The sequence below is a fragment of the Lonchura striata genome, chromosome 9 (genome assembly GCF_046129695.1).
Source record: "Lonchura striata isolate bLonStr1 chromosome 9, bLonStr1.mat, whole genome shotgun sequence".
Lineage (NCBI taxonomy): Eukaryota > Metazoa > Chordata > Aves > Passeriformes > Estrildidae > Lonchura > Lonchura striata.
In genome coordinates, this window is record NC_134611.1 from 2,843,397 (window position 1) to 2,869,062 (window position 25,666).

General features: G+C 43.0%; 1 protein-coding gene across 7 annotated transcripts in view; it reads right to left on the bottom strand.

Annotated features, from left to right (window-relative positions):
- RASAL2 (RAS protein activator like 2) overlaps window positions 1–25,666 on the bottom strand; it is a 162,572-nt gene that overhangs the window by 41,043 nt on the left and 95,863 nt on the right. For 5 of the 7 annotated variants that reach the window (XM_021545899.3, XM_021545896.3, XM_077785289.1 and 2 more), the window contains one exon: window positions 6,184–6,290. In XM_021545899.3, the coding sequence (XP_021401574.1) occupies window positions 6,184–6,290 (107 nt within the window). Of the gene's footprint in view, window positions 1–6,183; window positions 6,291–7,073; window positions 7,696–22,523; window positions 22,816–25,666 lie in introns of those variants that run through there. The other 2 variants (XM_021545904.3, XM_021545903.3) reach the window with 2 other exon arrangements.

Genomic DNA, 25,666 nt, shown 5'->3' on the forward strand with positions numbered 1-25,666 from the left:
TTAGGAACAAAGGCAAGATGGGATTACAGATGTATAAAACAAATGGAATGGAAATTACCTAAGCTTCACATGCACCCTGTTACATAAGAAAACCAAAGGGCAATTTAACATGAGAGGCAGCATGTTTCACTGATTGTCAGGAGACTTTTCCTAATGCTATCTATAAATGAGCCCATCCAATTCACCACCACAAGATATTATACAGACAAATTTTTTTCAGCAAGATTAAAAAAGGATTATGTGTTTATATAAGGAAGAATAACATATGTAGCTGCATTAGTCAGGTTTAAAAATAACAAGAGTGAGCAATAATCATGCTTCAGGACACAAGCTGATCAACAGCAAGGATCAGGAAAGATATTTTTCCCCTGATGGGACAGCACTGCAGATTTGGCTAGATAACAATTTCAACTTTCCAATGAAAGATGGTCTACAGCCACAGGAGAGATGCAGAATAGGAGGAACAAGTTTTGGAACAGTAATAAGAAACCCAAGGAAATGCAAGGGATATTGTAACAAGGGTACATTGGTAACAGACCTGTTAATAAAATTCATCATAGGATTGCATGCACTCTGCATGATGTGCAGCCAAAAGTCCTGCAGGAGTCGTATTTCCAAGTCACTGGGAATTATACTGAAAAATGCATGAAGAAGCAAGAGCTACCTGACAGCCAAGAGGGCCACATCAGCTTTTCAGATCCCAGTTCAGCAAGGTGTTTAGCATGGACACAACTGGGACCCTACCTGGCTGCCCTTGTGGGAGCTGCCCGCAGCAGGAACAGCAGATGGAAGGAGCAGCCTTAAAAGCCCCTCTCCAGGAATTAAGGAATAAAGGTAAAGAGGCTGGCTGGAGAGCCACTAAACAACAGTGATAAAAAATTAGCATGATAAGAAAACAGGCCACCTGAGCCTGTCAGGAAGGACAGGCAATGATTTCCTGACCCTGGCTCTTTCCCTGGCATGCAGCCACTAAGCAGCCCAACACTTCAGAACACCTTTTGATAAGGTGTTCTAATTACAAAAAAGTTATTAAAAATGAGCTCTGTTAAAGCTCGTAACATGAACCTGAGGAATGGCTGCAAGAATATCTAAAAAGAGTAAGTACAAGTGATAAGGTATCAAGGTAGAAGAAAGGGTCCAATGGGATGTGGTGGGGATAGTGGCCTGACTGCTTCTGCTTAACATCCTTGTTAATCATCCGGAAGAAAAGTTAAACAGCACATTAATTACACTGAGCTATATTAAATTAGGAGGTGAAGCAAGGGCTGGGGAGGACAGAGAAATAACACAAAGGGTTAGGAGCAATTAGAAACTGGTAACACACATTCCTGTGAACTTCAGTACCAGAACTTGGAGAATCAGTTGAAGGGAATTAAAAACACAAGAGCAAGAAAAGTGATAAAAGGGCCAGAAGGATTCATTTGCAGAGGATGCATTAATTAAACTTTGCATAACTTGACTAAGTCATGATTTGGAGGTGAAGAATAAAATGAGTCGGTGCATATTTAAATACTACTAAGCCAAGGACAACTGGCATGTGAGCAGTGTTTAAAGCTATGCACATTCACAGCTCCCCTACATTAACTAAGGAATAAAAGGAGTTTGATAAAGTCAGGTTTATACCAAACATGAGAATAATGTTCATGCTGTTGAAGCCCACCAGACAGTGTCAGAGCCTGGATATCCCCATGATCCAACACTAAAGTTTGTTGTAATGAACAAATCTGCTGTGGCAGCAAGACACTGTGAAGGTTACAGAGCCTATGAACAGCACTATCTCAGAATAAAGATATGGATAAAAGCGTGGTGAGCACCCTGGAGATAGTCAGTCACCCATTTATGTTTTCTGACACAGAATTCATGGAATAGCCAGCATATCTAAGGCATCACAGCATAGGCAAGTAACAAAAACTGGAGAAGATTTAAACAAATATGTCACAAGAAGAGTAGAAAGTGGAAGGAAAAATATAAATTTCTATTGAAGGGGCAGATTTGAGCACAGCATGCTTCATGGGGGATGCTGTGGTGCCTCACACTAATGCAAACCAACAATTCCATCTCTGCATTGGTGTTGATGCAGAATTAGAAATACGTATTTGTATGCCATGGGGTCACACGGGCAGCACAGCTCAGACTTGTCCTACCCTGGCAGCACAGCAGTGCTCTGGAGAAGCAACAATCTTGCTGACTGCATAAAAGATGAGGCTGGGCAGCCACGAGATCTCATCAAGCTTTGACCTTCACTCGGGCTGGCTGCATTGTCTTCTGTTCCATTTAGCAGTACTCTTAAAGAGCAAAGAGGCAGACAGCACTTCTGTAGATCCAATTATACCCTCAGCCAGAAACAAACCAAGGAAGGCAATCTGCAAGTATCCTACATCAGGGTTGCTATAAAAATAATTTTATTTACTTCAAGGATTGTGCTCCAGCTTTCCTGTCTCATTCACACTTGTTCCTTTGCCTCTTTCTCATCTTTCTTTCCCCATTAGCCAGCAGACATGGATGAATCATATCATTTGTAATAACAACTCTGAGCCAAAACTGGAGAGCGCAGCGAGAGTCTGAAGGGTGACTTTAGAGATCCCTCTCCATCCTCCCGCTGCAGGAGGTCTGAGGATGTGGACAGTCCCATATTTACCCAATTCCAACTGCAGAGCAATGAGGGAACGTGTCAGGCTGGGGCTCCACGGTGCCACAGCAGGGGACGGGATGCACGGAGGCCGAGGAGCTGCCAGGACATGGTGTGTGTGGGAAGGGAAAAGCTGGTTTCTCGCCCACCTATGCGTCACAGTGCCTACTTGGAGCCAGTTCCCTCTGCCTCCCTATTTGTTCAGTAAAGTAATATCCATTATTAAAAATGTGACTTTTTCTATGTATGTATCTATAAACAGCACACATCTGTCTATATGTGAGTAGACACATTTCTTCATCTCCGTTTTGCTACTTTCTGTGCCCTTCCCTTCTCTCTCAATATTTCAGCCTGACATGACTGGAAATCATCAAACTTCAATGTACACAGCTGAACTTAGATGGAGACTAATGTTTCAAGTGCAGACAAAAAAAATTGGGCAATGGGGAAGAAAAAGAAAGGGCAGGCACCAAGAGCTCTTCTTTCTGTATGCGTTATGCAGTGTCAGCATTTGTAGAATCACTCTTTACACCCCTTGGTGGGAAATAACCAGAACAAATAATGGAATCACAGAATGGATTCTTAGGAAGGACCTCAAAGATCATCTGATTCCAACCCCCTGCCATGAGCAGGGACACCTTCCACTACCCCAGGTTGCTCAGAGCCCCATCCAGCCTGGCCTTGAACACTGTCAGGGATGGGGCAGCCACAGATTCTGTGGGAAACCCGTGCCAGGGCCTCACCTCCCTCACAAACACGTAGGACATGCTGGTCCATGTAGTGGCTCATCCTAGGAAAGAGTGTAACTACTGAAATTCTGCTTTTGACACACTAGTAAATTTAAATATGCATCTTTTCCTCCAGTGTCCATGCAAGAAGTAAAAAGGCAAATTTCCCAAACTTTACGTATCAACCCTTAAAAATAAATTCCTCATTGACCACCACCACTGAAGAGACTACTTAAAAAATGCATTGTCAAGGAAATGTTTACTTAAAGTCAATTATGCTGTTATGAATCAAAATTCCAGATGCTAAAGCTATGCCAATTAGCAGTATTAAAAAAACAGATGCCTTGTTCTGAGTGAGTACCACTGCCTGTGCTTGAAAGGAAAAAACCTGCACAGAACATGCTGGAAGCTACTGTCCTATTGAGAAGACAGCTTTTAAATAGCAGTTCCAAGAGACAAACTTAAAAAGCTGTAAAAGCAACTTATTATGAAAGTCTCAGCATAATTTTCCATCAGGATGGAAGAAGGTTAAGCTGTCCCCTGCCTTAAGCTGCTTTCTGTTAGAAATCCAAGCAGAGAGTAGACGAGGTATGGCACAGAGTCAGGGCCACGGGAAGAATCACTGAGACAGCACTATGCTGCAGCTGCCCATAGCCCTCCAACCTGCACTGTAGGTGACAAAGTCTGGAAAAACAAAAAAGCAAGTCCTCTTACTGTTAATCTCCTTTATATGCAGAATAAATCCCTGTCAACTAGGGACAACCTCCCAGACACAAATTTGAAGCCATCTTTTGCATCCTTCACTTGCAGTTCTTCTCAGATCAGTGATCCAAGACTGAGACGCCCAAGTCACCTTTCCTCCTTCTGAGAGCTGGGAAATTCTTATTATCTATCAGCCAAAGGCAGGAACATGATTCCTCCCCATTTTCTCAGCCACTTATTAGATGTGTGCCAATCTACCAAGTTAACAGTGTGTTTAGTTTCAGCAGTTTTGGCTTGAGCTCATGTGTATTGTTAAGAAAGCTGACTTCTAATTGCAGCTTGCTCTTTTAAAGGGCTCACAAGCTGCCATGCTGGAATTACAGGGTATAAATGGGTTGCTCAGAACAAAACCTCCAAAGCCAGAAGCCTTGTCCCCATGAGGAGGACGGGAGGGTGCATTGTGCTCCTGGGTGTACAGGTGGTCAGGCAGACAAAGCAGCAGAATCCAGCTCCACGTGGCACAAATAGCTTCTAGCTCTCTGCTGGTTTATGCCCAAGAAAAGCAGCCAGGTACTGCTTCCTGAGCCTATTTGCCAGAGTCCTAAAAGCCCAACACACCACCAGGGGAAATGAGAAACATTCTGCAAGGTTCTTGTTTTGAAAGGGAGCAGGAGCTAAGAAGTATCAGAGAACTATTAGAGAAGAATTAGAGAAGCATTAAAACATTACCGAAGAGATAGGATCATCATTGAAAGGAATGGTACAAAAAATGAGGAAAAAAGGAGGCATATAAAATAAACAATACAGATAGTCATCAAACACTTCTGATACATAGCTTGCAGTTGTTAGACAAAGGCTACTACAAAGCACGTACACATCTGAAGGCTTGGGTTATTACTTATAGATGAAGGCAAAGAAAACAGAATTTCTTATAAATGAAGACATGGATAAGACTTTTGAAGGCTCTCAGAGTTCAGAAACCTTCCTGGAACTCTGTGGATCATGGACTCAGTATCAAATTCTCAGAACTTGACATAACAGAATATTCTTGTATTAACTTCACATACAACTAGACCAAGGCCCTTTTTTCCCAAGTACCATCCAGAAAACAGATCTCTGAAGTGACAGAGGATCGTTCATAGAACGCAGAATAGCTCAGGTGGGAAAGCACCTCTTGAGATTGTCTAGTCCCTTCCAATCTGTGTTGTTCTGTGACTCTGAAAAGGGCCCAAGTAAGGATACCCACTGTACTGCTTCCTCAGTCCCTTTCTGCATTCCACTATATCATGAATTCACAAGTTGCTTTAAACACTGTGTATTCTATACACTCTGACCAACCTTAATCCTTGAATAGTTTAAATAATTTTCATTAAATCTTTTGGCTGTTTTTAAATTTTTTAAAATTATATGATGCAAGACTTATTCTGAGGTATTACTTGCCAAAAGTACAGGAGGGCATGAAAATAGTCACAATATCCAAGTTCGTTATTTTAAATCATTGTTGAAAATTACCTCATTTTAACCTGATGATTTGTCCTCAGTCTAATAATAGAAATGCCTTTGTGCTCCTTGACACACTGACCAAAGACTGCCCAAGCAAAATCCAGGCTGTAGCTGAACAACTCTCATGCAGACTCACAGTCAACCAAACTCAAGACAAAACCCAAAGAGCTCAAGAGGAATTAACACACCTGCAGAAATTTCATCAGCTTCTGAATTAACTATAAAACCGTTTCAATTTTCTATGTACTTCACTGGCAAGAGGGAAAAATAACGTGCTATCACCAACCTAAAGGAAATTGTTTCCTTGTCAAGATTGAATATGGAATGCAATCCCTGGAGGCGACTTCAAAAGTATTTATATAGGTCGCTGCCTACATTAACACTGATGTTTCTCTATCTACAACTTTACATCAAGGCAATGAAAAGGAGCAGGTAGGGGATACACCAGGAATCTCACCGATAATATATGACACTTGATAGTAAAACCTCTTGGTCAACTGGAAATATTAACCAAATATTCCTCTGCCCCCAGGCTCCCCCAGCCTGGCTGTACACTGTGGTATAAGAATTCCTCCTCCCATCCAATGAGACAATGCCCCTTTGCAGGGAAGGCACACTTACTGGTACTCTGAAAGGAGAAGTGTTCGGAACATCCATGGAGTTGGTTTTCTCAGAGGTGCTGGTCCCCGAGATGCTCCGTCTGCGAGGAGATCTCTCTGCTGGGACCTCTGAGGGAGAGAAGAAGAAGGTGGTGAATGGGTGCCCGGGGGTGGGGAATGGTCAGGCTTTGTGCTCTTTAGGAGAGAAGCCTCGGGAAAGTTTTGAGTGCATTACTAAACTGCTGTATTAACCCACCTCTATTTACCTGTATCTTACTCACTCACTAACCTACAAGGGCATTTTCACTGGCAGATTCAAGGTTGTGAATCTGATTTGACTGTGGGAGATTAAAATAAAAAGTGCTGGTAAAGATCAATACCTGGACATACTTAATATTCTGTTACTGTTTGAGAGACAGTATTCAGAGAACTTAAATCTATTTCAGTTTAGATTTAATTTTTCTTTACGTAAGCAGTGCAGTAATTAAGAAATAACTACAATCAAGATGCAGGGAAGCTCAGTTTTAGTCCCAGCTGAACATTATTTGGCAAAGGTCAAAGTTCGGTCATGTATGATCCCACTACTTGCTCAAAGCATGCAGCCCACAGAAGACTTATAAGTGCCTGGGTAATATGACAGATATATCTCTGCAGATAAAAAAAAAAAATAGGTCAACTTCTCCTTGTTCTGGCAGTATGACCTTACTAAGACACGACTTTGGCATCTTAAATCCATGCAGACCGATCAGATGAGCACGAATATTCATAAAAGCTGCACTGATGTCTTTGACTAATACAAATACTGGAATAATAGCATAATAAAGTACACACAGCATTAAAAATCTCTCAACAAACACACATAATACGCATTTTTATATAGAGCTAGATATGCATATGTATGCATAGAGATACCTTTATCACAAGTGCTGCCCATCTCCAGCTCAATTGCCAGACTTTAAGGAATCCAGCTCCACAAAACACCCCCCGACACGGGGAGGGAAAAAATCACTTCCCAGCAGAAAGTCCATTGTTATCTTCTGAACCTTAAGGAACAGGAGCAAGCCGTGACTCCAGGCAGGGACATTTTGACTCCTGCCGTTCTCCTTTCAAGATGCAGCTGAAACTTCCATTCCTGGCCGGCCCCGGGGATCCGTGACTTCCACTTGAGGGACCGCGGGGTGTCTCCGTGCGCCCTCCCTGCCTCCCTCCCGGCCGGGGCTGGCGGGGAGCGAGCGAGCGGAGCAGCAGCACACAGGACTGCAGCTCCTCAATCAATCGCTCCGGCTGCACATCCTCATTAGTTACTTTCAGGCTATTAACAGACGCCCGAGTGCCGGCTTCCCTCCGCTACCGAAAATCTCCCCGTGCATCCTGATTCACAGCGGCAAAAAACAAGGTTTATGGGGAGAGACAGCCAGCTGGAGCCACGAGAGCGGCGTTTTCCTCCAAAGAGCCGGAGGAAAAAAAAAGAGAGAAGCCTTCTTCAGGGATAGCATTACTTGTGATGCCTTTGCATGCCGGATTTTGATTTCAGCGGAGTTATAATACGTCTCTCCCATGGATGCTTGGAGACTGACAAAATGGAGCATAGAGGAGGAGAGGCGAAGGAATCCGGACCCTGCAGTATTAGTGTCTCACTCGGTAGATATTTATCTTTTAACAAAAGCAAACTGCTGACACTGAGCCCCTCAGTCTGCTTGGGGAAAGGACTGCTGAGAGGGAGAGCAGCCTGGTGAACTGGGCAGAGTCCAAGTAAGGATGTGTGGTGCTCCGCCGAGGAACGGGCAGGGCACAGGCAGCAGCGGGGGCGATGCCCGAGCCCTGCCCGCACCGAGCGAGCCCATCCCGGCCCGCCGGAGCCAGCGGGAGCCGCAGGGAGAGGCACCCCCGTGGGGAGAGCCCTCCTCCTCCTCCGGAGCAGCACCAGCTCTCCTACAGCATCACCTGCTCCAGAGCTGCAGGGTAAGTCCCACCAGGGCACCTTTAGAGAACAAAGCACTTGGAGCAGGGCCAGTGCCAGCCCAAGCTTTTTGAGCCCGTCAGTCCCACCACCTCAGGAGCCTTTGCAGTGCTGCCAGTTTTACCTGACGGTGCACTTCTGTATCACCAGCTGCCTCCCTGGCCTAGATGAAGGGAAACTTTATTTACTGCAGCACCTGTAAGTACTGCTCTGCCCAGAGCTGTGCGAGGTAGGATATAAAGAATTGTCTCTGCCATTCCCATGTCCATGTAACAATGGCAAACGGGATTGATGTATTCCATTGGAACAGGGCTAGAGTGAGCACCTTTGATCTTACACTGACTAGTAAGGAGTAACGTAATAGGTTTGGCTTCCTCCACTTCTCACGCGCAGGAAATCACATCAAAGCTGCCCCGGTAATTTAAAACACTCTGTTAACTTTGCTGAGTCATAAATGGAAACACGAGCACAAATTCCTCACTATTTTCCACAACACGTTCTGCAGCAGGGGCACTTTGGGAAAGAGCTTAACTTTAAACTGAACGGAGTTGAAAAGCTACCACAAGGAATGTACCTGGCTCCCCTTGCCTTCTGTCTCCTCCCCAACATCCCCCCAGCAGCAATCCAACTTTTCTGCAAATAAAATGTTGGTGTTTCATCAGTAAAATGAGTTTTTTTTTTCTCACACCATCACAGAAGTGTACTGAATGGGGAAGGGAAAATTAAATATTCACTAGGTGCTTGCAGTGAACTAAAAATAAAAACTACCTTTTCCTCTCTTCTCCTTCTAAAAAACAAGAACAAATAGAAATGCTTAGTCCCTAGGAAAAAGAAGACCCAGATACAGCAAAATTGTCGGGATTTATTAACTGGAAATCAAAAGCTGAAGCAACTTGCTGTGACGCCTGTAGAACAGTATTTTTGCTGAGTCTTGAGAAAGAAATCTATACTGTCACCACCAGGCAAAAAATTAGACAGTTCCCTCCCCTACTCCACTAGTAATGCTTGAGGCTACTCTTGCATAATCTTCACCTGCTGCAAAAATCAATGCACCTCTCATCAGCTTAGCATTAAGTTACAAGTGCTTTCTGCATTGCTCACTCTCAGGAACCAAGGCTACAGATAGATCACATTGTTTATCCATCAAAACAATATGAAAACCTTTTCAGCCCATCTGTTCTGGGAAGAAAAGGGGGGAAAAAAGGCAAAAGGGAAGAAAATCCACCTGACAGATCCACCCCATTTCAACCTTCAACAAAAAACTGCAGAATCTTACAATGGTTTGGGATTGAATGGGCCTTAAAGATCATCCAGGCAGGGACACTTTCCACTATACCCATCAAACAAATGAGTTGTAAACATCCTAATGGGTCCCTTTTATCATCTGATATCTTGGTGATATGCAGTAATACTTATGTAAATAAGTATTTATCCAAAATAAGTATTTACACACTACATAGCAACAGTAATTTCCAAATTACCTGAGCCAATTACTCCACAGTGGCAGATGCCTCTGAGGAGGGAACTGCCCAAGGATACAATGCAGGCAGGTCTCTTCTCCCATCCTGTTGAGCCACTCTACCCTCAGCAACACCAAAGCTTGTTCTGTAGGCCAGGAGGAAGGTCTGTGTAAGCCAGGTGCCACTTACTACATGGAGTAGTGGTGAGGGTTGCCCTCCTTTGAAGGGAACCCTCTCTACCACAGTGGTGTAGCCTCAGTGCCCTCTGGTCACCACAGGGCTCTGGGGGTTGCCCTAAATTTCCTATTGCTGGGTGCTGTGGCCACTTGAAACACTTGCTGTGGTGGAAATTTCTGTTTTCACTGTGGAGAGCTTTTTCTCCAGGTGGGAGAAGCAGACACTAAACAAACCTCCCAGCTTTGTGGGATAGCCACACCAGGTAGGAATTATTTGCAGATATAAAAGGAAGAACAAGAAGAGGAAGAAGTGTCTCAACAGCATTTTTCTGATGGGTATTACCTAGTGAAATAGGAAGCTTCATATCAAAATTAATAAAAATGTTAATGTTTTATCTTGCAATAATCATTCTCTCTCATTTTGCTCACTTGGGGAGAATTCAACTTGGGCCCAATTCACAGATTGTCATAAAAATTTCATTAAATGCCTGTACAAGAAACCTAAGGTAAAACCAAACTTCAACCCCCCCAATCTGTTTTAAGTCCTGAAGTCCAAGTTTGTGTTCTGACTAAAACACATTATGTAAATCCTGAAAGGTATAACTTAAAGGAAAAAATGGAAATTTGCAGAGATAGCTTTTCCACATTTATCAAGGCAACCAGACGGAGAAAAAAATTACAAGAAGATACATCAGAGTGAATGCAACCAAGTTTCAGGACACTGAAGTGCACAAAAGCTGCCAAGCCTGGAAAGGAAAATACAAAGGGAGCCCTGCAAAGCTCACTGGCTGTAGAACTCCAGCATCAAACAACTGCTAAATATAAACTATGATCAAAAGCTCTCCCAGTCCATTAGCAGGGGTTTGAAAAGAAGCTACTGTGCTTTACTAGGGATTGAGTTGATCAGGTAAGTCTTGGAATATGATCCAGGTAACTATAAAAGATCTTTAATTTACAGACAGGCAGTTATGCTGGTGTTAGACACTTACATTGTACTGGCATATAAAATAGGTGTAATTGAATTAGTGCCCAGTACAGAGGGTTCATAGAAAGCAACCTGAATGACACACTAAGTCACTTAAAAGATTCTTAAGTCATTGATTCCTAAACGACTTTAGGACTTTTCAGACTTTACAGTCTTAAAGACATAGACCTAACATGTGAAGCAGATGCATACTAGAGGAGGCTGGAAGAAGGGGCATAGATATCACAGGAGACAATAACTTTGGGGTTACAAGTATAAACCCCCACAATTTATTTTCCCTGAAAGTTTGAAGGAAACTGTACATGGCCTTGAGTGAGTACAACATCAGCTGTTCTTTGACTGATGCATGCACTTCGAAGCAGAAGAACAAATCCTCCAGTTCTGCAAACCAGATCCGAAATGAAGCAGATGCACGTCCCTAAACTGCTCAACACATCCCCTGCCTGGCTGTACAAAATTTGGGATAGTTGCTTCTTTTTGACCTCCCCATGCAGCAACCTCTAAAACCTCCCTTTTCATGGTTGACTCCACACACAGCCAAACAAATTGCTTGGACAACAGTGCCAACACAAAAGCAGAGACAAGGAGCTGCTGCCCATGACCTGGAGATGCTGATGTCCTCGTTAGTTCCTAATGATCTTGGACTGCCCCTGCTAATTCAAATTACCTTGTGTTTGCTGTAGAGATTGCACACAGACAATTAATGCCGATCAGCTGATGCATGGTAACTTGTTCCTGCAGCCTAATTTGTTTAGAGGCTCATGATTTAAACACACATTAGTATGATACCAATATTTATTGTCCTCATTATTAAACAACAGCCTTGAGCCACAGCTTTCCAAACCAATCTTTTTACTGTCTGTAAAAGGGCTGTGAATAGAGGCATTCTCTAAAAAGCAACCCTTTGGGACAGCTTCACTGGCTCTTGAACACAGCAAAGATCAACAGCTCCTGCCTGCTCCCCTCCATGGCCCGGAAGGCTGCTCTGAGCCTCAGCATTCTTGCTCACTGTGGCAGGATTTTGTCCCTGAGCAGTAGGAATTATTGTTATGGACACAGGAAAAGACCCAATGTACTGCAGACATCCAAGAGGTGTCAGTGAACCCTAAACGTAGTCCCAGAGTTAAGACACCACTTGGGAATTTTTATTCTAAATGCATCTACACATTTCTCCTAAGAAGAAAAACCTCGAGCAGTCTCCCCTGATTTATCTTGCTACCATCACACAGTTCAGAAGTCAGGCAAGCTGACAGAAATGAGAGGAAGTGGACTGAACCCGGTGATCAGCTTGTCAAAAGGCACAGAGAAGAAAACCAGAGCAGTAAGTAACATTGTTTAGTCCAGTTTAATTCATTTGCTGCAGGGCACATGCCCATTTACAAGGTAACCCTCGCCCAGTGTGTTTGTAACTATTTCAAACAGGCTGTAACCAAGTTTAATTAAAATCGCACACCACTTAAAAGCTTTCAAAAAGAAATAAGGTCAGGTAACTGAACTACTGAAGAAATTAAGCACCAAAGTCGTAAAGGTTTCCCGGTAAAGCGTTAAAACCCAAAAAATACAGTTTGTACCCTACCGTACCAAGGAACGAGAGAAGGCTTTTCTCATCTTCAGTGCTGCTATCCAGCCATTCGGCCACATGCCCAGGAGAAAGCAGACTTATTCTCCAGCCAGAAAACTTTTCCATACAGAACACAGTAAGTGAACGAAGCAGGGCAGGAAGGATGGGGAGGAGCTGATGGTCTTGGGATTCCAGTACTCCAGTTATTGTCTACACTGGCAAACATGAGAGTGTGATCTTGCCCTGTTCTCCCAACCCTACCTCTGACACGGCAGGCATGGGTGGGAGCAGTAACTGGGATTTGTACTTGTCCCTTTGTGTCAGGTTTCAGTCCAAGCAGGAACAGAAAGAAGGCAAAAAAGGGAAGCAGGGAACACCGAGGTCTCAAAATCCAGAAGAGGCAGCAGGTTATAATAGAATCAACTTAAGGAAAAAGTAGAAACACATCAGTGCTGAAGAAGCTCAAGTAAGTCAGCACAATAGCTCATCAGCTAAGTGCATTATAGCCCTACCATCCCTCACAGTGTTGGCTTTGTTTGAAGGCTCAGGTACTGTGCTTTATGCTAGGGAAAAAAAAAAAAAACAAACAACAACCCAGCAAGCTCAGAGGCAATTTAAATCCCCTCCCCACTACTAACGAGCCTGCATTCCCCTGTTTACAAGCCCTTTCCTGCTCCAGCTATTATCCCAGCATCCCAAGCCTTCTTTGCAATGAATTTGTTCATGCAATGGCAGGTTGATCAATCTGTGAATAGGAAGCTCCCACCCCTCCCTCTCCCCTCCTCCTGCATGGCGGCGGCATTGATCGGCAATAATGGAATCTGCTGCTGGCTGCCATCAGCAGCAGGGACGGGGAACTGCTCCTCTTCCTCAGCCCCAGCAGCAGGGCAGGACAGGGGGAATGCCTCCTCTTCCTCAGCCCCAGCAGAGGACAGGACAGGGGCAATTCCTCCTCTTCCTCAGCCCCAGCAGAGGACAGGACAGGGGCAATTCCTCCTCTTCCTCAGCAGCGGGCACAGCCACAACCCTGCTGGATTCACTGCCACGGGCAAAGCAGGGAGAGGTAAGGACACAGCAGCGATCCCGGGGGCTCAAAGAAGCCAGCCAGCAGCACTGATGGGTGGTTATTTATTTTTAAAAAAAACCAAAAAACAAACCAAAACAAAAAACCAACAAGGTAAATGGGAAATAATTCTGCCCTGCCTGGACAGCGAGCTTGCTCTGCAGTGAAGCCCCGTCGCCGTGACTTTATGAAGGGTCACATTTAATTGTACGGGATTTACAGCGTAAGATTTATTCTGCATAAAAGAGCGTTTTACAGGTTTACACATGCACAAGCAGTGACGAATTCTGGTAAGTGAGGGACTCCTGGGCCCCACAAATCAAAATTGCCTTTGTCCTCAGGGGATGGGGCTGATGCTCCGATCAAACTGCACTCTTTAAAGAGACAGCCGCCTTTTGCTCACCAGTTTCTGAACCTGTCTTTATTTTAAATAATTTATACACTTGCCAGTCCCTATTACAAACAAGGATATTTGCTGACCACTGACTAAAACCCAAGCTACACCAAAAAACCATTAGATCAGCAAAGCAAAAAATTAGATACCAACCAACAAATGAATTAAAAAAAAAAAAAGAGCTATCAAGTCCCAGCAGGGAAGAAAATTCCAATTACTAAGACAAACTGTAGCAAGTATTGTTTGTGCAGGACAGATATTTTCATATAACACCTGCCAAGCTGGGCAGATGCTGTACAGAATTCCCAGTTAATGAGGGAACATGGGACAGGCGGTTCAGGAGCGAGGTACCCCAGCAGTGTGGCAGACTGAGCAGAGTTCTCCTCCTGTTCCCACTGAACAAGTGCATCTGTATCCCATATCTGGGATGGAAACCCAGAAACATTCCCTGCATCATATAAAATCCTGTGATAGATTTCCCATCTATGCAAAAAGAGCTGATTTTTTTTTTTTTTTAATTAACTGTTCCAACAAATTTCCCTCTGTGTGTGGATCAGATTTTGTCCAACTTCCATAAGTAGAACCTTTTCTATAAGACCGTGCAAACTGATGATGTAAATCTAATTGCAATAAGAATGGAATTAAAGAACTTTTACAGAAAGGATTAGATAGTTATTTTGGTCTATCTGGTTAGTCAATATGAAACGAAAATTTCATATTGAAATTTTCTTTTAGTTCCCTAATCAAATACTGTACTCACAATCACCTGGGTGTCTTTCCATTAAAAACGTGCAGTATTAACTATCATCTCTATAAATAAAAGGTTCTAGAGAAAACAGAGTTATAAGTATTGATTCCCCATGAATGCTTACCAATTTTGTACCCTTTCTAGGAGTACAAATCACATACAGATCCTGTTTTACTCCCTGGCTGCCTCACCTTGTGCAATAATTTAGCTTTATTAATCCCTTCCAATATTTTAAAATGTTCATGATAGCAGGGGAAGTATATTGCATACCAAATGCAAAACTGGCTTACTGCTGTATTTTAAAATATGGGAAGATAAAACAAATTTTGTTAAAAATGGAGCTAGAACTGGCAAAGACTTCAGCCAGGAAGATGCAACTAGGAATTGAAAGGACAGTGAAATTTTTGATAAGCAGATTTCTCCTGGAGAAACCCACAGAGGGGAACACCCTGCATAAATACATCCCTATTATTTACCTTCATTTTGTGTGGTTTAAAAGGTCACACTAACATGCAGGTCACCTGCCTGCACGGGACTGTCAGGAGGCGGAGACAGACATCAGAACAACAGCAAGAATTAAAAAGTCTTTGCAAGAAAGTCATGAACACAGCCCCCCTAGAAGTCCTGGAAATTTGAAATGATAGAAAATAAGAGACACCAGATCCTTCTAACCTGACTTGAAACACCTTTAGAACATCCCTCAGTGACTTCATCCATTTGCTGAATTATTTCTGAACAAAACCTGTCTTCCAGAAAAAGGGACATCCAGTTGCCACCACCCTCACACAGACACAAAGAGTCTGTCTGATCCCCTGTAAGCTGTTCCAATGGTTAACTCCACTCTGCTTAGCAAATTGCTCCTTAGTTCCAAGACTGAATTTATCAAGCCTCATCTCCCAACCACTGGGCTCTGGCTGATATTTGTATGCTTTGACAGACCATTATCAAACACTGGTATCAGAAATGTCTTCTCTGCTTACATCCTTTGAATATTTAGTTTCAAACAATCCCTTCAAATGTATCTTCAAATTCCTCTGGAGCATTGATTTTGATTTTTAAACCTTTGCTGTGCAAGAAAGCCAGAGACACAGCTCCACAGCTGCAGGAGGGATGTAGTGCTGGTCACAGCAGAAGTTATATTGTGAATAGCTTCTTAAATTTGTCTTAAGGGAGGTCTTGTGCTCTAAAGCTTTTCAAAAACCATTAAAAAGTCTTGTCCAAATTTTCCAGGATAGCCAGATTGTAAGATAAAATGCAAATCAGCATGAGAAGACTATTCAAAATATGACTAACTTATTTTCATGCTGTGGGACCTACCTACACTGGGAGTTTGTTGAACCAATGCAAATCCAGATACAAATGGCTCTATTGACCAGAGTAGAAGTATGGAAAATATGGAAATAGGGAGAGGTGGGAAGGGTCAGCAAAGTAGAAATAAAAAAAAAAACCAAACCCACAAACCAAAAAACCAATCAAAAAGCAGGGACAAGAAGCAGCTAATATCTGTATTGAGAGACTGCTTTCCAAAATTAGCACCAGAGCTGTACAGAATAGCAGGTGAGAACATGAGAAGACCTGTTCAAAGTGTTTGGGTTTATCTCCCTCACCCCTGAGTTCTAAAAGCAGATGAGTTCTCAAGCCTGGAAATTAAACCAAGCCCTTCTGCTTTGGCGCATCTTACAAAAACCAATAATTTAAAACTTGTATACATCCCTCCCTGGTAATTCCTGCCTTACAGGCACTGACTGAACGCTGCAGTTTTTACAAATGTCACTTTCCTGAAGTTAGGAGTTTGAAACCTGTGAAGCTAAGCAGCTTTGCCATCCTGTGAATTTAAAAATTAGCTTTCTTGATCAGTGAAACTACCCAGAAGCATGAGTCTCACAGTTTTCTACAGGAATTTTTAGTAAATGAAAATTCATAATATATGCAAATAATAAAGCAAAGATGCCTTGTGATGCAGATGCTTTGTAAGCACAAAGTGTGGTATTATAAATCATAATGTATTAATGTTCTCTGCATGAGGCATTTTCAAGGGGAGGAAAAATGGGTCTTACATGCACTAGGGACAGGTGCTGACAGACTGATTGATGGATATTGCTTTAGTCAGTAGATGATGTCCTCACAGCAATATAGGTTAGATATTGTACACCCAAGTCATTCTTAATAAAAATCCCTTACAGATAATTTAGGAGGGAATAAGAAACAATGAATGTCTGTTTCTCCAACCCCTGGAACAATGTCATGTGTCAGGCAAAACTACTCGCCTTCATACCTGTCCATCAGGAAATAACAGGAGTTATTTGAGGCACTTTGCCCAGAAAAATGCAAAGCAGTACTAACGTTCCAATCCTATTTTCAATGCCACAGCATGGAACAAGCAGCTGTGCTGAAAATAAGTTTCCTTAACACCTAAAAATGTCAATTCTATATGCACGAGGCTCTGTTTCCTTCATTAAATAATTTTAAATGCCCATCTATAATGAAAGTAATTTTGCTTTGAGAAGCAGCATTACAATATAACTGTGTCCTAACCAAGCTGTGATCTAGTTCAAGAGGATCCCAGTGGACAAGGCTGAGTAACTCAGTCTGTATTAGGAAATCATGATGGGAGTATTCACAGTTATTTTGGAACATGGGTAACTTTTTTGGCTTAAGTGACCTAAGAGAAAGCAGTGTGTAGTGCTGTGACAGGATCCTGTGAACAAGCTATGAGAGTAATCCTGTTGCAGTGTAAATCAATAGCAGATTTATGTCAGACATGAGAAGATGTGGACCCACTGGAGCATGGCAAAGTACATAGAAAGCCCTTTTTAATCAGAAAAAAAAATGGATGGACACTCAAGTCTCTCTTCAAGCCAGTTCATTTATTGTGGAAAGCAGAACCCTGCTGATGAAGTGCCAGCCCACACATGCACATTACAGTCTAGTGTTTTATCCTTTCAGATTGCTTAATGAAGTGATTTTAGCACAGTCACCGATCTCTACACTTACTCTCAACAGCTCTTATCCAGCTGCAGATGACAACCTCTGCACACTGATGGAATATTGTCACTTAGCTGGGTAATTGTGCTCCTCACTTCCAGAGTGAGCAGCATGAGCTTTCCCAGCCCAGCTGAGATCAGAGACCTTAACCAGTGGTTATTCAGGAGGGGAGCAGAAAAAAAGAATTGCCTAAATAACAATTTCTGGAGCACAGAGAAATCCAGGGGCAGTGAAAGCTGCACCTGCTGACAGCCTGGAAAGATAAATAGGGACAGAAAAGTTCACAATGAAGGTGAGAAAAACAACAAACCTTGAAGTTCTGTAGTATATAATAATACAGGTAATTCAGCTGGGCAGAACTGTTGGATTTTCAGAACTTCACTGATGAACAACCATGGGGTATGTTTTTCCCACTTCCACACCAATTTAATTACATTTTTGTACTCAATCCAACTTCCTTGGTATCCTCAGAATAGCCAAGGGATTCAGCTAAGTTACACTTCTAGCAGGATGGCAAGTTTATAAGTACCTATTAATGACCGCTCCAAAAATATTACGCTAATTTAATTCCAAATTAGGGCCAAGAAGTTGTTTACAGAGACATTCACTCTAGAGTGCCCTTCCAGACTGTGAACCATATGCCTCATGTCATCAAACATCTTGTATTAAAGTATGAATACACCCAGCTATATATTTAACCAGCAGAATTGTAAAGGGTACTTCATTTCCGATGCTGGCATTCACAAGATGACATTTTTCCCTGGAGATTTTCTTGCTCACCTTGCAGGCCACATAGTTTGCACAATTCATGTCTTCACAAGTGCTGTATTTTGTGAAAATAATTGATTAAGGCAGTTTTGTTGGCATTCTTCCACCATTCATGTTGGTCTCTACAATTATTTCCTGACCTACTGTTTTTCCTTGGGCATACAGGCTCAACCAGAGCTGGGAAACACCCAGGATAGATTTTTCTTATTTAGACCCATTTGGATGACATCTCCAACAAGCAAACAAATGAAAGAACAAGTTAGTGAGGGATGGGGTTTGGGTGGTGGTTGCTTTGGGGTCTTTTGTCCCACATCATCACATAGATAACAGAGATTTAGGATTTTGAGGAAAACAGTTCACATGACAGAGAACTAAATATGAGAGAGAAATAAGTATCACTCAGTCTGCAGCATTCTAGTTCCATCAGAATCCCTGACACCCACACGGATGGCTTCTAAGTGTTGTGAGATGCCATTCACCATGACCAATGTGATGATTTACTGACCATGACACTTAAGCTTCTGGCCAGATCACACAGGAACTGCCCCATCAATTTAAGCATTATTTACCCTCTTCCTACAATGTTTGGCTCCAGGTAACAGCACTCCCACAACGAGTTCAACTTGTTGCTTTCAGCACAACCCAAATACCAGCGATTCCTGCAGAGCAGGGTTGAGGGTGCCGTGCCAGCAGGGAGCTTTACTCCACCCTGAGGTCACTGCTTGCTCCCTTTATGCATCAAGAAACCACAGCTTTGCCAACACCATCGGGTGGGAGCTGAACTCTCCATGACTGGCACAGACTTAAAAAAAAAAAGGTTACCAGTACTTGTAACACCACATAAGGAGACAAAACCACCACCAAAAAGCTCTCAGCGTGCAGCGGCACACGGCTGGCACTCACCAGGTAGGCAGAAGAAAAGCAGAGGAGCATTCCAGAGAATGAGTGGCTGTGACCAGCAACATGACTCCCTACCCCTGCCCATGAATCATGTGGTCTCCCTCCCTCTCATCACTCAGTTCCACCTGTGTTTACAGGGGAAGGCTTTGTTAATCTCAGCATAAGCACCAAAATACAGCAACTGCCAAAGCCCAAGGACCTGCCAAACACTAGAGATTGGTGCAAGCATTGATTGCAGCATATGGAGGGGTTTTTTAATCTGTTCCTAAAATTAGGGACCAGACTTGGTGGTGAAGAAAGGAAGCACAGCAAGGGAAGAGACTGCATAGTTTAAGGAATTTTTACAAGGACATACCACATCCTCCATCTTGTGGACATGGCCTTAATTTCTGACTGATGCAATATCTTAGAGCTTCCTCCTGGACGCTCTGGTGGGAGTTTCCCTGGAGAAAATACAGCTGACATTTCGGTGTGATATTTGGATATACTAGGCCAGGGCTTTAAGAGCATGAATGCTATGAAAGCTGGCATTAGAATTATGCTTTATATTGTATAGTTGGCATTTTTCTGTAGCCATTACTCCTGGAACCAAACAGATGTGGAGACAATTACAACATCTATTCTAGAAAGGACCTGTCTGTAACAGTTTCAGTGAGACTGAGCTTGGAAATCTGACTGAAGCCTACTACAAATCAAATCAAAAAGTTTGGAAAATGGATAAATAAATTGAAAAAAATTCATTTCAATCTCCTCATTTTAAGGCAGACATCGATTTTTCAATGCTTGTGGGTTGGTGCCGCTTTTGAAGGTTGCCCAGAGACTCAACTTTAAGGAAACATATTGGCAGAGCTGTTTCACTTCTCTGGCAGGTGTGCATATCACAACATTATCCTCCTGAAGTCCCTGCTCAGCACACTGCAGGTGCAGGAGAAGAAAAATGCAATATCACATATTACCAAAGCAAACCCACAGCCCAAGGATCAGCACTGTTCTGCTAGGCAAGAATGCATCAGGAACAATTTCTTCACTGAAACACTGGTCTAGCATTGAACAGGCTGCCCAGAAAAGCAGTGGAGTCACCTGGAAGTGTTAAAAAATGTGTGCATGTGGCTTTTAGGGACTTTGTTTAGTGGTGGCCTCGGAGGTGCCAGGGTAACGGTTGGAGCTGATGACCTTGGAGATCATTTCCAACCTTAATGATTCTATGGTTCCACACAAACTCACCACAGCCATTTGTAGCTGCCATCACCTGCTCAGAGAAGCTGCCATTGCTCTGTAACCCAATTTTTGCAGTCATGTGTACCATGACAATTTCACCATTGTTTCCCATTAAATCCATAACATAACTCCTAGCCTGTAGACAGCTTCACATGTGGAGGTGATAGTGCTGAAACATAAGCTCTGCCTGTAGTTGCATCATTTGCTTGCTGACTTCCTGTGCAGATTTCCCTCTCCCTTACCAGAAGCAGTCACCCATAGCTGAAGAAAATTAAATGAAAGGGGATCATTAGGTCTCCCCTTCTGCCACTGGCCCAGTTTCAAATCCCACCATTATTAGCACTCCTAAAAAACATTCATGCTGTCTGATGCCAATTAGCCAAGAAATCTAGATAAAAGGAAGCTCTCCCTTTGCAGAGAATTAAAACTTGGACAAGGTACATACCTCTACAGGCTGGAAAATGAATCTGTCTCTTGATGCCAACGAGCCATTTACAAATGCCATCCACACCCTGTAATTTGCTGAATCCCCAAATTCTTTGACTTCCAATATTACACGTTACACTGACTCCCAGATATCAGAAAATTGCAAGGTTAAGGCTCAGTGTAGCAGAATGTCCCTTCCTCCTGCTCATGCACAAATGAAGCTGATTTGTTCCCATGAGCTTTAAAGAGCCATGACAGATCTTTCTGACACGAGTCACTTCAAGTATTCATTGCAATTACACTTTTTTTTCCCCTCCCCGGAGATTTTAAAGCGAGAAAGAGGAGAGTACCCACAGAGTATGAGATAAAGCTGGGCAACAACATGAAGAATTTGCAGGAAAGTAAGTTGCTGCTCACATCTGCCTTCCACAACTCCCCGGTATTGTACTCTTAATTCTCTACCCTATTAACATGTTAATCGTATGAAAGAGCCCCAAAATGAGGCAGGAAATTCTAAAGGCAGCCTCGTGGTAACTACCCCAAAAATCGCCTAAATGAATTTTGGAAGGAATAGGCATTGTGGTGCCTTGAACTTTTTTAAGCCAGTTTGCCAAAAGTTTGCTTGTTTTTCAAAGGAACACGTGTTTATCCGAAAAAAAGCTGAGGCAGAAGGTTTTCATTTTCTGATCATGTAATTCAAAAGCAGCTGCAGAACAAGCCCATTGGTTCAGGCTAACAAAAACAGTCTCTCCAAGTTAGTAAATTAGTATTCACCCTGTCTATGGATGAGGAGGAAAATGACTAAGGAGGACATCCTAATCAGCACCTATTAAAGGAGATTTCCAAGGCAGAAAACATTTGACTCAGGAGATTCCATTCCCCAGTTCCTTAGACAACATTTATTGATTTTGTACCTACTGGGAACTGTTCAACCATATCAAAAGCCAGGAAACTTAAATGCTTTCTAGCTTGCTATCACTTAATACATTTTAGGACAAAAGCTGCTGGAAAAGTAAGTGGCATTGCTAAGGCAGTGTCCTTTATATTGAAAGGAAACCAGACCTTGATTTTAATGTGCAACCTGTAGGATTCCCTGAACTGCTTTGATTTACCATCACTTTCTGGAGGACAGGAAGCAAGGTTGGCAACATCCTTCCTCTGCTGGAAACATCACACAGTGCCAGTCACAAGTAAACACTGACAAAGATTCTCACAGGGTGCCCTTGAATGATGATGTCTGGCCTTATCTAGAAATCCAATGTAATTTAAAAATGTACTGACTTAGGTAAGGGCTTTCAGTGAGAAGGAGAAAAATAAATCTCATTATTTAAGTGGCAATAAACCAGATTTTTAGCTCTGAAAGCTGATTACAAAAACCTGTTCTTCATCTTTGCATCTACACGTTGCTCTAATACTAACACTTAATTTCCGCACTAGTGAGCAGAAAAGTACCAATGTAAACATCTCTACAAAGACCTTTGCATAAAGCTGAAATAACGGATAAAAGAGTTGGTACATACATGCCACACGGACAAAACCCGGCAAGTTTCTAGTCGCTTTGAGCCGAGTCATTTTAAATCTCCAGCAGGACACCTCTGTGCCTCCCAGCCAACCCCGCCCCGCTGGAATCACGGCAGGAATCACCGCAGGAATCACCGCTGGAATCACCGCTGGAATCACCGCAGCAGCGCGGCCGTGGCCGGAGGGATCCGTCTCACCTGTGCACTGCATTCTGCGGGAATCCTGGGAATCCTACCGGCTCCACCATGGTCCTGCCAGGATGCCGAGCGGGGGCAGCGGAGCCTCGGCGCTCTCCCCGGCCGGGCAGGAGCGCAGAGCAGCCGGAGCCGTCCAGCGCCAGCCTCCCCTATTGCGCTCCCTGGCTCGGGCTGGGCGAGAGCCGCCCCCCGAGAGCCGCCCGCCCTCCCAGCGCCGCGGATGCTCCCCAAAAACGGCGAGAGCAGCCAGGCGGCACCGGCACTCGCTCCATCCCTCCCGTCCCGAGGGAGCCGGGAGCAGCGCAGCAGCCGGGGTGGGGTGGAAGGGGGTGTGCGCAGGAGGAGACGCTCCCGTGAAAACCCGTCTGATGCTGAGGAAACTCGGGGGATTTCAAGCAGCTGACTCCTAAAATCGGCTCCAGGGAAACTTAACAGGGTGATATCACTCTGCAGACGCTGTCCAGAGTGCAAGAAGCCAGTTGACATGAAAACATCTCGTGAGCTGGACCAGGAAATATATCTGAATCTGTTTGGAAAACTGCACTTCCTTTGAAGATGCTTCCCCACTTCAAATGCTTCTACAGCTTAGGAAATACACAGCACCAAAAAAGCCCCAAGAATCACTTAAGCAAACAATGAACTTCCCTTCCCCCTCTTTGTTTTCTGCACTGCCTTTTATTTTTGTCTTTAAATTCAAAGATCTGTGGCTTTGGGAGTAAAATGGTGAAGTCTGATACCAATTACCTTTTCCCGAGCTCTGGTTCTCTTTTTTTTTTCTTCTTTTTTTTTCTTTTTTTTTTTTTAATTTTTAATTTTAGAAGTGCCAAGAGCTGAACTTCCAGGCATAGCATTTTTCTTTATTTATAGCTCTTTAAAGCACAGAAGCCAAACCCCACACAGTTGGGTTGCTGCTGCCACCATACTGTCCCCTTCACACGTTGTGACACCCCGACAAAAGAGCGTGTCAGGTTTAAAAGCCCGTTTTTAAAGTCTGCCTTTCAGCAGGTCCCACCTGCCAGCCAGGGGCACACACACACACAGAAGAATGTGAAGTTGCTCAGCCTGTTGCTAAACAAGCTAAAATTGCTCACCAAGAACTGAGGGGCTGCCTTTTGCTGTTGTCAAGAGCTAGTATTCTGTGTATTTTTAATTTTCTTCAGTTTTTTCCTAATTTTCTCTAATTTTGCCATTTGATTGCAATACCTCTGATTCACCCCTTTTTTTTTTCCACTATCTTTTTTCTTGCAGGGTTACTTAAAATGAGCTTCTGCACATTGTCTCAGGTAACAATTTCCCACACCCTCAGTGTTTTCCCCTGGAAAAAAAAAAGCTTTGCTCACCCTGCCCCCTGCCAAGGCTCAGGTGGAAAATCTGTGGAAAAAATAAGCCTATCCCTTGGGAAAGAAACTTACTGAATGTGTTACTTAAACAATACTGACTGCAAAACAAATAATAAACAATTGTTACTGCTCTGTTGTCCTCTAAAACCAATTACTAAACTACACCCAGGGATTCTGCACCAAGAGTAGCACTGGAACAGAAGAGAAGCTCCAAAAAAAAAAGGCATTTTCCCCCCAAAATCTGTCACTAACAGCAGAGTAACATAACATACAATCCCTCCAAAGGACAGATTGGTTTGACCTGCTGCTTGGAAATGCCTAATTACTGGAAGCAGCAGGGAAAACTTGGGATGACAGTGGAGCCAGACTTTGTAGAAGAGCAGCAAGAGCTCCTAAGGGCCCATGAGCTCCTCTGTGCCTGGCCAGGCAAGGCAGAGAGCCAGGAATGCTGGGGTAATTACACAGCTCTCCATTCCATCCGCAGCACCACAGAAAAGCATCCCTCCGGAGGGTGGGGCAACACCACACAGTGCATGTGTACCACAGGGCATGAGAGAAAAGATGGAAAAATTAAGGACTGGGACGTGAAAGTTAGCCTGTATATCTCTTCAAAGGGTTCTTGTGCTTTTATGGGCAAATCGTGGCTTCTTGCCTTTTTTCTTTACTATTATTATTATTACTGTTATTATTATTATTATATCTATCTCTAATTTTTATTATTTTGATTGATTTATTTATTAGTAATTTGGATTTGTTCCCATGTTTTTCTTTTTCTATCATTTAGGAACTCTTTTAAAATCAGGCTCTAACAGAAGGGTTAAAACATTAGATTAATCTCTGAAATATGGCCATAATCTGCCTATTTCTCCCAAAGAAGCTATTTTCAGTAATGCAGGAAGGTTCAGTCATGGTAGCTATTTTTGTCAATCCTACAACTTGCTGAATGGACCTCAAAAAAAAGATGTCTGAAATGCTTAAGAATGTGTCTGACTCAAGCAAAGACATCTGTTGAAGACTTAGGTAGGAAGAGTGAATGGGGCAATTAATAAATAAATTAGGGGTGGGAAAAGCAGATTATACAAGTATTTGGAATTATTCTAGAAATCTACCCAGATTCAGAAATTCAAAATGCAATTTGCAAAGTCTAGGGATAAAAGTTGTTTCCAGAAGACTGTGACATTGAATAAAAATTATTAGAAACCCCTGATAATATTACATGACTTCTGTTCAAATAATAGGACTTTTATGCTACTGCTTTAGCTTGTCCATGCCACAGAACAGTGGGTAAACAAGTGAGGAGGAACAAGTGAGATGACTGGAGTTTTCAATGGTCAGATCCTCACCTAAACTGCATCTAGCTCACTGAAAGATCAAGAAAATATCTGCAGTTTCAATGAGACAAAAAAAAAATAAAGCAGAAAAACCCTTCAGTTCTTCACTGCATGATGCATGAGATCAAGCAGCCTCAAACATGTATCAAGAATTATTAGTCTGTAGGCAAAAGCATTTTACTGGACACCAATTGTACCTTAATGGTACTAATCACTGCTAGAATGTATAGCCCTCTCCAGCTCCAAAGCTGCTTTTGGGAATCCAGGATTAGCTTGCAGCACAGAGGTGCCTGGTGGAACTCCAGTGGAGTTCAATAGCCAATTTCCTCTTGGAGGACTTCAATTTTCCTTTGTGGCTTTATTATTTTTCCTTTAAGTAAATTATTTCTCTCTGCTGAGTTGCTAAAACAATTTTTGTCCATTTTGCAGATAAAAATCACAGTTCCTTTAAAGAGGGATAACCGACAAAGGG